The following is a 14161-nucleotide window of genomic DNA, read 5'->3' on the forward strand; positions in this document are numbered from 1 at the left end:
CACTACACCACAAGACATATTTATAAAACGGGTGGAGTAATGCCTGCTATACATGGCTGCTTTGAGAAATACGCATGTTAAGAGATCCCGCGTTCACTGTTAGTTTCATATGGGCTTTTTGATAAAGATACAGAAAAAGGACAAGAGAATTTCTGCCTCCTCGCTCAGGATCAGTGTCTTGAAGTGGTTCCACATACCCACCTCCCAACCAACCTCCCCGACCTTGAATTTGTGCGTCAGAAACTGATCTAGTCCAGACTCTACTGCGCGGCGGCGTCACGCTGCGACGTCACGCGATTCCACAACTCTGGGTCCCAGCCGTCAACCACAACGAAGGTAGAAGGGCCTTGACCTCATCAACAGGGCTACTGGAGGTGGCCGGCAGGAAGAAGGTGTGCCCACAGAGGGATCACTTCCGCTTCCGTTGGCGCAAGCGCTGTCATTTCTTCTGCCACCGTGACTAAGATGGAAGCGTTCTTGGAGTCGCGGTCCAGTCTTTGGGCCGGGGGTCCGGCCCCGGGGCAGTTTTACCGCATCCCGTCCACGCCTGGTGCCTCGGTGGATCCGGCATCCGCTCCCTACGGGGGTCCAATGACGCGCACGCAGTAAGCTCTTGGCGTCCGAGCCTGCGCAGGGGGCGGGACGGTGGGACCTGGTGCGGCGGGCCGGTGCTTAGGGAGCCGGGAAGGCGAGGTGAGGGCCGCAGGGCAAGCGAACAGCGAGGAGCGCGGGGCGGAGAGTCCCGGAGAAGCAAAGGAGGCCTGGAAAATCAGAAGCGGAACCCACTGCGCAGAAGAGGGCTCCGGCTCTTCCAACGTTCCTCCCCTCGCCAGACCTCCCTCTCTCTCTGTGCAGGAACCCCATGGTGACCGGGACCTCGGTCCTCGGCGTTAAGTTTGAGGGTGGAGTGGTGATCGCAGCAGACATGCTGGGCTCCTATGGCTCCTTGGCTCGTTTCCGCAACATCTCTCGCATTATGAGAGTCAACGACAGCACCATGCTGGGTGCTTCCGGAGACTATGCTGATTTCCAATATTTGAAGCAAGTTCTCGGCCAGATGGTGTAAGTCATCTGGAGAAGAGGGAGTAGATCCCAGGTGGGGAGAGGAACTTACTGTTTTGTTTTTAGAAATCCCCATAGAAGTCCTAGAGTGGAGGAGCCTGAGGCTGCAGCAGAGGGCCGGAAAGTTGCTGGGGTTCCGTGGAAGATGAGAGTGCTTACAATACATAGTTTTTGGCGTTAGGGGGGTGTAGAATGAAGAAGATTGTAACTTTTGTGGGGTGGATGGAATTGCCGATTTCCATTCTCCCTCTTTCCTCACAACCAATTCCTTTGAAGGATTGATGAGGAGCTGTTGGGAGATGGACACAGCTATAGTCCCAGAGCTATTCATTCCTGGCTGACCAGAGCCATGTACAGCCGCCGCTCCAAGATGAACCCCCTGTGGAACACCATGGTCATCGGAGGCTATGCTGATGGAGAGAGGTTGATTTGAATACAAATAACTTATTTCCCCACCCACCCAACTACTAATGTCTATGTAGCATCTTCTCTCTCCCCCCTGAGGGAATGCCACTTCTCAGACCCTGTTGTCCCATCCTTCAGCTAAAGTACCTAAGAAAGCCTCAAATGAAATGAGTTCTTTGACCTGTTGTGTCCTGTTAGCTTCCTCGGTTATGTGGACATGCTTGGTGTAGCGTATGAAGCCCCTTCACTGGCCACTGGTTATGGTGCATACTTGGCTCAGGTATGTAGGGGAGAGGGGTTGGAAGACCCAAAAGGCGATGGGGGCTTGTGGTTGTCTGCTTGTTCTTCCTGTGAAATTCCAACGTGGACTAGGCTAGGATCCCTACTGCTGGACACGTGGTTTCTTTGTAGTCTGGAGGCTGTATGTCGTACTTACGTTCCAATGACAGAGTGGTGGCTCAGAGATTCACTAGACATGTGCAAAGAGGAAATGCCCTAGAACTTGCCCTTCAAGTAGGTCTTAGCACAAGTAAGCAGAATTCATTCTGGGGAGGCAGGAGGTGGAATGTCACCTTTTTAACCCATTTATGCTGCTTTTCACACCGTGGAATTGAGACAGGCTGGTATTCAGCCTCTGGTATCTCCCATGTTTTCCCCATTTCCCTAGCCTCTGCTGCGAGAAGTTCTGGAGAAGCAGCCAGTGCTGAGCCAGACCGAGGCCCGAGAGCTGGTGGAACGCTGCATGCGTGTGCTGTACTATCGAGATGCCCGTTCCTATAACCGGGTAAGGAGGGATGTGAATAATAAAGACGACAGGACTCTAACTGGCATGTTCTCTATAGTTGGGATACCTGGGTCTTTGCTTTTGAAGAATGGATTGCCGAATCTCCTATTTTCAGATTAGGGGAAGACTCTCTACTTGACCTTTGAGCAGGTCCCAGGAACTTCAGGTGGGGGTGGGCATTTTTATTGAGAGCTCTGCTTTCTTTCAGTTTCAAATTGCCACCGTCACCGAAAAAGGTGTTGAAATAGAGGGGCCACTGTCTGCAGAGACCAACTGGGAGATTGCTCACATGATCAGGTGATTGACATTAAAATTACAGAAGAAAACATAAGTGGTAGAACAGATGGGAGTCTCCTTGGCTTGCACTAAGCTGGGTTTTTCTGGAGGTCTCCTCCAAAAAACCTCTTTGGCGGGGAGGGGGGTTTGGGTTGGAGGACAGAGTTGCTTTTAGGAATTAATTCCTCCCCCTGTGGCTTCACAATTTTATTATGTTCTCTTCCTTTTTAGTGGCTTTGAATGACATACAGATGCATTATCCAGAACTGAAAGTTGTGCCCTTCTTCTCACTTTGAACTTGGCTGGTTCAAAGGTATACTTTTCTATTGTAAAATAAATAAATCCTTTGAAATGCTGGCTGAGTGGTTTTATTGTCTGACCAGGTCACAGTAAGAGTGAAGCTGCTAATTACTGCCACATACCATCTGCATTCCTGGTCAGAGAACCCTTTGGCTCTTGGTTCTCATAGCAGATACCGGATTCTCTGCAGGACAGCACAGGAAATCTGCCACGGTCTTCATTTGGGCCTATGCCGAAAACAGCTGTGTAGAAGCCAGGCTTAATTTTTGTGGGATAACAAAGGGCTTAACATTTTTCTTCAACATTTATACCCACCCATGTGCTAGATTCTTTTTTTTTTTTTTTTTTTTTTTTTTTTTAAATTTTTTTTTTTTTCAACGTTTATTTATTTTTGGGACAGAGAGAGACACAGCATGAACGGGGGAGGGGCAGAGAGAGAGGGAGACACAGAATCGGAAACAGGCTCCAGGCTCTGAGCCATCAGCCCAGAGCCCGACGCGGGGCTCGAACTCACGGACCGCGAGATCGTGACCTGGCTGAAGTCGGACGCTTAACCAACTGCGCCACCCAGGCGCCCCCATGTGCTAGATTCTTAAAGAATTTCTGGTTTAATGTTGGTTGCAAATGTGATTTTAGTTAAAACACTGTTTCAAAGATAGAAATAGTGTCTGGTAAAGCTGCCCCCAGCGGGACCTGACAGCTCAATCCCTCACCTAGGGCCACCTCCTCACCCTTAGTAGAGGAAATACTGAGTAAATTCAGCATTTAACCTAAATGTTTATTGTCCAGATCTACGATCAGAAAACCTCTTAAAGGTCTTAGGTGTTCAGGGGCACCTGGGTGGCTTAGTCGTTTAAGCATCCCACTTCAGCTCAGGTCATGATCTTAGGGTTTAAGCCCCCCTTCAGGTGAGCACTGCTTCTCTCTTTCCCTCTCTCTCTCTCTGCCCCTTGCCCCCTTGTGCCCTCTCAAAAATAAAGTATTAGGTGATCATTTAAAAGTTTAGGGGCACCTGGGTGGCTCAGTCAGTTGAGCATCTGACTCTTGATTTCAGTTCAGATTGTGGTCTCAGGGTTCATGAGTTCAAGCCCCAAGTCAGGCTCTGCACTGACTGTGGAGCCTGCTTGGGATTCTCCCCTCTTTGCTCCTCTCCCGCTTGTTCACTCACTCTCAAACAAGTAAACTTTGAAAAAAAAGTCCTCTAAGTTTAGCTGTGACTCAAATCATTTGGGGCATTAAGCCAAATTCGACTCCCAAAATGGTGTTAAACCAGAATTTTAACGTTTATTTTTTGAGCAAGAGACTGACAAGCATGAATGGGGGAGGGGCAGAGAGAGAGGGAGTAAGATTCTGAAACAGGCTCTAGGCTCTGAGCAGTCAGCATAGAGCCCAAGTGGGACTTGAACCCACGAACCTACGACCTGAGTCAAGGTTGGACGCTTAACTGACTGACCAACCCAAGGGCCCCTAAACCTGAATTTTAAAAATGAACACCCTAGGTGATTCTGATGCACATCCTCTCTAAACTGCTTTGAGAACTAGTATAGGCAGCAAGCTCAAAGTATTTTTTTTTTAAACTCCAACTATTCCAGAACTTCAGTAAGGTAAGAGTAGAGGGAGAAATCAAAGTATCTCCATTTTATCCATGTCGCAACAAACTAGTAAATGAAAGTAAAAGGAAATCATGAGTTTTCTGTCTTCCACATATTCAGTCTCAACACAGAAAGTAGTCAATAAATACTTGTTTATTGATTAAACTGAATTATAAAAAAAAAACAAAAAAACAAACAAAAAAAAAACTTCCTTCTACTACTAAGCCATGCGGGCGGAATCCACAAAGATAACTTCCTGGCCAAAACCCAGCTGATCCACTGTTGGTCTTATGGTCTTAAAAAAATTACCCATCAGGAAAGTCAAATAATGCAGAGGCCAGAGACCCAGCTCTGCTGAGGCTGGGGCTGCTGCGGAGACTACCAAAGAGGATTCGGTCACTGTAGATAGAGTTGACCATAGTTCTTGAACTTTCTCAAAGGCAAAAGGATGACTTCAAGGTCCGTGTTCTGTCAAAATGGCATCAGGCAGAAAGCTGGGGAAGAGCAGGCCAAGAGCAGATGGATCTTCAGTTCACTTTCCAGATGCCATGGGTTCATGAAGCTGGCCAAGCTGTTCATGGGTGGGAATCACTCCAGTTCACTATATTATAGTGTGCTGGGGTTAAAAAACCAAAAAATGGAGGTGAGGAGAAAGAGGTGGTAACAAATGTCACACCTGTACCACCAGGCCCATCACATCTTGAGCATGTCCCAGTCTGTGAAAGCCTACTACAATAGGGTTACCTAGGAAAAAAAAACAAACCACATTGTTTATAAATCCATTTCCCCTCATTTTATTAAATGTTCCACTTATGTACACTTTAAAGATGAACCACTGACAAGCCCGTGCAGGCTGTCTCCTTGGCTCCCAGGAGGGACATGTTGCTGAAAGACTTGGGATGGATAGAAGGTGTAGCTGTGGGAGAGCTGGGCTTGGGTTTTTGTTCCTTTTCTCTGTATGTTACACAGTACGTTTCAGTTTATAACCATGAGTACATACAATTAAAAAAAATCCCTCATGCAAACTGTAGAAAAATTTTCTTTCCTTGAAGCTGGCAGTGAAAAATAAAGATTCATGTCTTTTTCTTTGTGCACACCCCTGTGTTTCCTCTTCAGGTCCCCTTCTTCTCTAAGCATTAAGAGAAATGAGGAAAGCCACAGGGTTAAAACAGGATTTCAACAAGTGGTTTGTCTTGTTTTATGAAGTTCAACATGTAACTTCTTGTACAGTTAGCTCCTGGCTTTAGGACATGTGATCTCTTGAACAGGCATGCTGTCCACTTAACATGTTGAAGACCCATACACTGGGAATGGCCTCCACCCTAACACTGTGTGATCACCTCGGTACCTCTTGCTTGCTAATGACACGTGTATGATCCTTTGTCCGGAGTGATGGGGTGAGCATGGGAAGAGGGGCCAAGGATCCCAATGCAAAGAATATTGGTTCTGTCATGTTTTTGTTGGAGGGAAGGTGGTGAAGAAAAACAAATCTAATTCATCATTCTGGATGAGAGGTGGTTTCATGCATTTTTAAAGCCACAAGTTTATATCTCAGAGTTGCTGTAGAAACCAACATCTCTGGAGAGGGAAGGAAAGAAAGGAGAAGGAAGAGAGAGTTCAGTGGGATTTTTTTTCCATTTTCATTTTTATATAAAAGTGTTAAGACCACAATGAAAAAAGTTTTTTTTTATCCATATATATAATAAACCAGTTTGTGAGCTACATATTTTTGTCTTTCCCATCTTCAGAAATGTTCTCACATTGACAATGGTTGGAAAGCATCATGCCCAAAGACATTGCCACACAGTAAAACAAACAAAAAAACCCAGATGTACTATGATACAATTGAGGTAAAAGGGGAACAAAAATTTAACATTCGCCCACAAAGAATATTTTTTTCTTTTTCTTGATTTTGTCAGAAAAATACCAAACACAGTGATTTAAGTTTTAAAAAAAAAGTCACGAAAACCGGTTTTTAGCAGAAGTGAACGACCAATGGGCCAGCTCCTTGGCTCAGACGGGATCACCACTGGTATTCCTAATAATCCACAAATCCACAGGGAAGCAGAAGTCAACATTGCGGGGGGAGTGGGGGCATAAAATTAAAAAATATAAACCAAATACCCCACCTGGCATATCCCCTTTTCCCTAAATCCCTCTACCCACCCCCTCACGGTTCCCCTCCCTCCCCCCCACCCACACTCCACACCCGCTCCTGACCCCAGCACTCAAATCTCCATCAGATCTAGGTCAGCTTCTTCAAATCCATAAAAGGACTCGGTCTCGCTTTCACCCTCAAAGAGCTGGTGAAGGCTCTCAGGCTCAACTGTCTCTTCAGGAGATGATCTGGGTCGGGGAGTGGAAGCTGAGGGCTCCTCAGACTGTTCCCCACTCAGCTTCAGCTGCTCCTCTAGGGAGGCGATGAGCTCCTCCTGCATGTCAGCGTTTCTAGTGGGTGAGTTAATGTTGCCATCAGGGCCAGGTAGGACACTGGCCACGAGGAAGGACCGCTGCACCAGCTCTGGACAGTTCCCAATGACGCCCAACACCTCAGCCAGCCAGACCAGCACCAGTTGAAGCAGGACGTCGGAATCACATGCAGTATCTGCCATTTCCCGAGCCTGCTCCTTCCACTTTTTGTGCAGAAAGTTCTTGATGGTTCGTTTGATGCACACATCTAACGGCTGGATTTTGGAGCTACAGCCCGCCGGGACCACTGCAGGCAAGGTGCTAGAGGCACTTAGCATAGCCAGCACCTCTTCCGACAAGTGAGTGCGATGACAGTCCATCACAAGCATGCCTTTGCTGCGCTGGCACGCTGTGTGCTTCTGCCACACTCGGGCTGACCACAGCTCCATGATCTCGTCATCACTGTAGCCACTCTCCTTCACCTCCAGCAGTATCGAGTCCGGCACGTTAGCAGGCTGATCCATTTGTCCTCGGTAGAAAACCAGGGTGGGGAGGACAGTGCCATCGGCCAGAATGGCCAGCACCATGTCACACCAAGGTTCCCCCGTGCCCACTGTCTGCAGGGCATTCTCCTTTCGGTCATCACTGCTTAGCACCTCTGTATCTAGGAACAAGGAGATCTCATCAATAGCCACAATCATGGACAAGGGTAAGTCCTGGTTGTGAATCTGTCGTTGCACGAATTCAATGAAGAGTCCTGCATTCTCTGCCACATCCTTAGGTAGGGTGTGGGCCACAGCTCGCCGGGCATGGGGGGTCAGGTGGTGCCGGAGCATGAAGCGCACAGCCCACTCATAAGAGATCTTAAACCCTCCCTCCAAAGAACGTCCTATTTTGGTAGCTTTCTGGAACAAGGTCTCCTCATTCACAGGTAGCTGCTGCTCTCGCTGGGTTAACACCCACTCAGCCAGCTTCTCTTCTGCTTCTAAGCTCAGATATTTGCCCTCCAGATTCTCCCCCTGGGAGGCCTGGAAGCGCCGAAGCCAACGACGGATCCGTCGCTGTGGATTTCGGAAGTGTTCAGCAGCCTGTTCTGTATTGCAGCACAGGGCAAACAGGACCACTCGAAGCTTCTTCACAGACAGCTGCTCCTTCTTTCCAACTCCACTGCCACTACCACCCCCTGTGGCCTGCTCAGGCTCCTGGATGACCGGGCTACCTTCATCCTGGTCATCCACATTCAGACATTCGGCCCCCTCTGTGGCCAAGGGTGGGAGGGCTAAAAGCTGGGGCTGAGTTGGGGTTGGCGGTGGGGTTGCGGTTGAGGCTGGGGATGGGAGTGCTTGGGCCAAAGGAGGCGGCAGCTCTTCAGGCTCAGCTGGGGTGGCCCCCACAGATTTCACAGTGGCAGTTTTATTAGAGGGGAAGGCAGGAGGAGGATATATATTCTTCAAGCTCCGGTCATGTACTCGGTCACGAGTGTGGCCATGTCTAAAGGGTTAGCAAAGAGAGGAAAAGAAAGCTCAGTTCAACCAGGAAAATGAAATACCACTGGCAGTGATAATAAAAAAAGATGAATCACACTGGAAAGCAGAAACTAAACCATGAAGGGAGTTTCTGTTACCTTGAGTGAGATATCCAAGTGAGTCCTATGGGAAACGGGGCAATAAAAAAAAAAGTTAAACTCAACGAAGAAACAAACCCTCCAGTCTTATATAAACTTCACGTTGGAATGCTTCCAATTTGGTGATGTCTATCTAAATAGTGGATGAGTCAGGCCAGGTAGAGATGCTCCTCACTCACACAGCAAGACCCGTACCCTTAGCTTTTTTTTCTTGTCCCACTCACCCCCACCTGTACTACTCACCCCGTGGCAGGACGCTGCTGGATCTGTGAGAGGGGTTGAATACCAAATGCTTGGCCATGGCATCTCCCACAGAGGTAACAAAGGTACATGAAGTGCAAGCCAGCTTGATTCCACTAAGGAAGAGAATCAAGAGCATACAAAACAAATATAATAGTGACACTGGGAGTAAGTTCTGAGGCTTAATAAAGCGAGTGTCCTTTCTCTTCTCTCTCAAATTAATTCACATGCCCAAGCCCCCACGATAAATGGATTAATGTAAGAACTTGAAAAATTAAGAGTCCATCAGTAAGTTTTCCCTTACCTCACAGAATTTTTAAACAAAGCCAAATACTTGGGGCTCTTGCGTGGAACATGATTGCTGAGAAAGACAAAGAAAAAGTGGCATGAGTTAGGGATTCTACTCGCCAGAGGTCAGCAGTCTCTGACAATGCCCCCCAACAAAAGAGATGCCCCTTCAGTCCGTCCTCACTTCAAACTAAGCCAGTTTCCCTGTCATACTAATATTCCCTATTAGTGTGCATAAAAATCACCAGGAGAGCTATTAAAACACACACTCTGATTAAGTGGCCTGGGGGTGAGGGACAGAGGCTGAATTTCTAACAAGCTCCCATCTATTGCTGCTGGTCCCTGGGCACACTCAGTAGCAACGTCCTACAAAATTAGAGCACTATCAAAGCCATATGAACATGGGTGTGACCTGGGGCACCTGGGCGGCTCAGTGGGTTGAGCATCCGACTTCAGCCCAGGTCATGATCTTGTGGTTTGTGAATTCGAGCCCTGCTTCCGGCTTTGTGCTGACAGCTCAGAGCCTGGAGCCCGCTTCAGATTCTCTCTCTCTTTGCCCCTCCCCAGCTTGTGCTCTTTCTCTCTCAGAAATAAACATTAAAAAAAAAATTAAAAAACAACAACAACAACAAAAAAACCCCATGGGTTTGACTCTTACTCTGCTAGGAGAGATAGACAAACAGCTCTAAGAGTTGGAAGGAGGGAGTGAAAGGAGTTCTGGAGAATCTGAACTCCCACATAGGATCACTAGTTTAACCGTGACTTACTTGATCATGTGGTTGGCATAGGCTCGAGAGCAGCAGGTGCTATAGCGACACAGAGAGCAGTGAACATAAGTGGGGAAATGATTAGGGAAATCTGGGATCTCAAAGCTGCACTCTAGACATGTCTGTCGGCCCATGACACTCCTGTCAAGAAACAAGGAAAATTCTTGTTATCGCCCCAGGAGTCTTCAGATTGTGGGGGCTGCAGACAACAGATGCTGCTAAGATACTACCAGATTACACTGGCTATAGGAATAGTCGTGCCCACCCGGCCCCCAGCCTCCAGAAGAAGGCACTGACATTTTCCTAACAGCTCTCTTCTGGATGTTGCGCCGGACAGGGGGATAAAGGAAGACAGGCAGAGGGTCTGTTGAGGAGGTCAGTGGTGCTGCCTCCTGCAAGGTGCTGGGAGGTGCATCATTGGAGGAAACAGGAACAGTTCGTGGCTGTCCTCGGGAAGCCCGGATTGTCACCTGTGAGCCAAGGGAAGGAACAATTAGACACCACCCATGCCGAATCTCAGGATAGTGACAATCTCTATTCCTCCCCTCCTGGAGCTATAAAAGAAACACTGACAAGCTCTTTACCTTGGTGCCTGGTTTCAAACCTTCTAGCTGCTTGGGTTTACGGAAGGTTTTATGGTGCTGAAGCTTGTGTTCAATTTTGTCCTTTGCAAAGAGAAACTGCAGCCGGCATTTGTTGCAGTGATAAACATTCCTCTTCTGAAGGGAGAAAAAGAAAGAGCATCCCTTAAAGGTTCCCCCAAAACTTTCTTCCTTGATAAGAAGGTAGATCAATGCTAACAATAATTCTTTCCCCCGCTTTCTGTGATTAACTAAAAGAGGAAAAAAGAAATACACAACACAACACCAAAACCTACCACTGAGAATCATCACCTCCCAGGGTCCCAAACAAAGGCAGACTCAGGCAGGATGTCTAGATGCTCGAACCATCCCTTCCTGACCTGGTTTAATAATGTGGATTAGTGGCTAAAGCTTTCCTTGCCCCTGCTTTGTCTTTACAATGTGGACAGTGCTACCTACCTCCAGATATTCTTCTTGTTTTTTTTAAACAGCAATATATGATTAAAAAAAAAATCATACTTTTTATTCTGTACTGCTTCATGTTTTAAGTTTGCCTTCCGTCCCTTTGCACAGAAACCATGTGTTACCAGTTTCCTGGGTATTCTTTCATGGACAGTCTATGCACATAACCACGTAACACACACATACATCTGTAATCACCACCTCCCTGTTTGCCCTTTCGTTTTCTTAACACAAATGATAGTATTTTTTCCATACCCTGCTGTCTTTCCTTGCACACATCACTGTATACAGATATGCCTCCCTGTGAGACAAGTTTGAGGATCCAGACTGCCTACTCTTAGGTCCTTCAGCAATAGGACCCAGCCCTATAGTCTTCTTCCCAGGGTAGCAAGACTCCATTTCCTGAGTACAAGGGACAATATCCATGCTGCTCTTTGGAAACACCTGCGTGGGGGATTACCAGCAGTCACCCCTGTGCAAACGAGTGTGTGAGCCCAGGAGGGAGCTCACATGTGACAGTGGGAGCACATGTGTGCACACCCAGGCAGGTGCATCCCTCTGGTTCTCCATTTTGTGTCTTCTCTATGCACTTTCACTCTCCTCCTCTAGTGGTTCCTTTCTGGCAACAGTTTAAAATTCCAGCTTAAAAACAAAACACAACAAAAGCAACAACAAATTCTTCCTTGCTAACCTATCTCTTCCCCTGGTTCCGCCACCCTCAGTCCTGAAACTTTTAAAAATAAGTTGTCTCCATTTCCTGACCTCTCCTTCATTCGTCCTGCCCAAGTCTAAATTCCACTTTGCTAACTGACCACACAGCTCCTGACTATGTTGCAAAATTAAAGGTTGGCCTCTTAAGTTTCTATGCTGACATCTTCCTGCAACATTTTGATCACATCCTTTTCTTCAAAACACTTTCCTCCCCTCAGCTTCCTCAACATCAGTCTCTTCTGGTTTTCCTTCTAGGACTATGGTCTTGGCTTTGTAGACAGAGTCTTCGGGGGTTCTAAGCATTCATCTTATTCTCAATTGGAGGTGAGGGAGCACAGCAACTTCTACATGTAAAATCACTTGATTTATATAGGGTGCTTGGGTGTCTCAGTCAGTTAAGCATCCGACTCTTGATTTTGGCTTGGGTCATGATCTCATAGCTCATGAGACTGAGCCCCAAGTTGGACTGTGCACTGAGCCTGCATAAGATTCTCTCTCTCTTCCTCTCTGCCCTTCCCCCACTTGTGCACACATATGCACTTGCTCTGTCTCAAAAAAAAAAAAAAAATCACTTGATTTATATAATAATGATTCCTAAGTAGTTTTTCCACGGCCTAGGCTTTTCTCCCAGGCTTCAGACCTGTATATCCAACTCCCTGTTTAATAGACAACTCCAGCTGCTGTCCACAGATACGGCTAACTCAGAATATCCAAACATGTTATCCCCCTCCCACTGCCAACTTTACTTTCTGCAGTGTTTCGATCTCAATAGTCTCACCGTTCGTCCATTTTCCCCAACACAGAATTTTAGGCACTATTCCTATCTTGTTCCTCACTACCTTCACTTCATCCATATCTACACTGTAAATATCACTTACCTTCTCAGTATCTCTCCACTCTATCCTCTTCTTCCCCTCAAAGCCAGTAGCCACTACCATCACTCACCTAAACTGAAAGAGCCTTTGGCCTGTCCTCCTAACTCTGGTTTCAATCTCCTCCAACAATTCATTCTCCTAATGCAGCCGGTATAATCAGGACTAAAAGTAAATTTGAATAGATCACTCAAGGACTTAGAAAAAATCCTTTTAATGCCTCCGCAATGACTTATAAAGTTTAAACACCTTGGGTGCCTGGGTGGCTCAGTGAAGCATCTGACTTCAGCTCAGGTCATGATCTCACAGTTCGTGAGTTTAAGACCCACATCAGGCTCTGTGCTGACAGCTCAGAGCCTGGAGCCTGCTTTGGATTCTGTATCTCCCTCTCTCTCTGCTCCTCCCCCGTTCATGCTCTGTCTCTCTCAAAAATAAATAAAAATGAAAAAAAAAAAAAGTTGAAACTGCTTTTCATGCTTACAGGATTCTCCACCACCCGTGTCCTAGCTTCTGACCCCCCCCCCCCCCCCTTATCCCCTACACTTCAACCACATTGAACTTTCTTTAATTCTTTGAACCTCCGTCCTCTCACTCTGTGCTTGGAGGACATTGTTCATCCCACTTCACGTGGCTCACCTTCATCATCCTACAGGTCTCAAATACTCTTCTTCCAGGAAGCCTCAGCAGGCTTGCAGAATAGGTATACGCTGTTCTACAGCCTATACTTCCCCTAACACAACACTCTCCATGCTCTATTGTACTGTTTAACTGTCTTGTTAGCACGAAATTTCTGGCACCTAGCCCACTGCATGGCATATAATCGAAATCTGATACGAAGTTTTACAAACACATGTGTAGTACCTTCTCTACCAAGATTATCTGCCTAGCTCAGCCCTGGCCTCAGCATCCATAAAATTAAAAAAATGAGAATATGGGAATCGCTTGGTGCCTGGTACCTGGTGCCTCATGTAATGCTGTTGGAATGCATTGCCATTTTTGAAGACCTTCAGGCAATAAGGGCAGAGCAGATGCCGAGTATCCTCATGGATCATCCGAAAATGGACATCTACCTCAGAGTAGAGTGAGGAGCGATATTGACACACCTATGTCACATAAGAGGGAAAATAAGCTAAGAGCGAAGTGAACAACTGAGGCCTTAAAAAAGAAGTAGCAACGAAAATGTCAAAATAAGAGAAAAACTAAGTTCTCCTAAATGTATAGAAATCAAATTATTATTCTTAGTCTGCAATGCAGGGCTGTTTGTGATAAATTCAGCTGTGAATGAAGATAAAAACGGAGAAGGACAAGAACGTCTGAGAACAAGTCATATTGTGGCTACAAGGAGTAAAGTTTTCCTGGTCCATCTCCAGAGGGCAGCTCAGGAGACACACTTCCACAGCATGTGTGTATGTTCTCTGATGGGTTCCCTGGCTGGGTGCCTGCACATGTTCCTTTGATGTTTTTCTCTGGCACAGAAAATCCTGAAACAGGACCTATGTTTATTTTATTTCTTCTGGATCTCCCCAGTGTCCCTAAAACTGAGTGTGTACAGGAGGTACTCAGCAATGTTCATTAGTGAATTCTCTGTATTTAGCCTGAGAGCAAGGTGGCTAAGGCTCCCTAGAGAAAGAGGCAATACCTGGCAGACATAAGGCATCTCTCCAGGCTTATGAGTATCCTTCATATGCTGGAGAAATAGTGGCTCACTCTCAAACGCCCACTCACAGATCTTGCACTTGGCTGTAAGAAGAAAAATAATCAATAAATCCACCTGATAATAAGACCAAA

General features: G+C 46.7%; 2 protein-coding genes across 8 annotated transcripts in view; one reads left to right on the forward strand and one right to left on the reverse strand.

Moving 5' to 3' along the window:
* The first annotated feature begins 431 nt into the window (after window positions 1–431).
* PSMB4 (proteasome 20S subunit beta 4) lies at window positions 432–2884 on the forward strand. The gene is made up of 7 exons (XM_045479208.1): window positions 432–605; window positions 856–1062; window positions 1339–1485; window positions 1666–1747; window positions 2135–2251; window positions 2460–2548; window positions 2759–2884. Exons 1-7 carry the CDS (start codon window positions 466–468, stop codon window positions 2769–2771), a joined length of 795 nt encoding a protein of 264 aa, XP_045335164.1. The 5' UTR covers window positions 432–465; the 3' UTR covers window positions 2772–2884.
* A 1694-nt stretch (window positions 2885–4578) lies between these two features.
* POGZ (pogo transposable element derived with ZNF domain) overlaps window positions 4579–14161 on the reverse strand; it is a 52810-nt gene continuing 43227 nt past the window's right edge. For 6 of the 7 annotated variants that reach the window (XM_045479211.1, XM_045479217.1, XM_045479213.1 and 3 more), the window contains 10 exons: window positions 14013–14113; window positions 13330–13476; window positions 10332–10466; window positions 10045–10217; window positions 9748–9888; window positions 8997–9053; window positions 8696–8808; window positions 8453–8477; window positions 6640–8319; window positions 4579–5163 (listed from right to left, as the gene is read on the reverse strand). In XM_045479211.1, coding sequence (XP_045335167.1) covers window positions 6648–8319; window positions 8453–8477; window positions 8696–8808; window positions 8997–9053; window positions 9748–9888; window positions 10045–10217; window positions 10332–10466; window positions 13330–13476; window positions 14013–14113 — 2564 coding nt within the window. In that variant the 3' untranslated portion in view covers window positions 4579–5163; window positions 6640–6647. The remainder of the gene's footprint in view (window positions 5164–6639; window positions 8320–8452; window positions 8478–8695; window positions 8809–8996; window positions 9054–9747; window positions 9889–10044; window positions 10218–10331; window positions 10467–13329; window positions 13477–14012; window positions 14114–14161) is intronic. The other variant, XM_045479214.1, reaches the window with a different exon arrangement.

This window comes from Leopardus geoffroyi, chromosome C1 (assembly GCF_018350155.1).
Source record: "Leopardus geoffroyi isolate Oge1 chromosome C1, O.geoffroyi_Oge1_pat1.0, whole genome shotgun sequence".
In the NCBI taxonomy this organism is placed as follows: Eukaryota; Metazoa; Chordata; class Mammalia; order Carnivora; family Felidae; genus Leopardus; species Leopardus geoffroyi.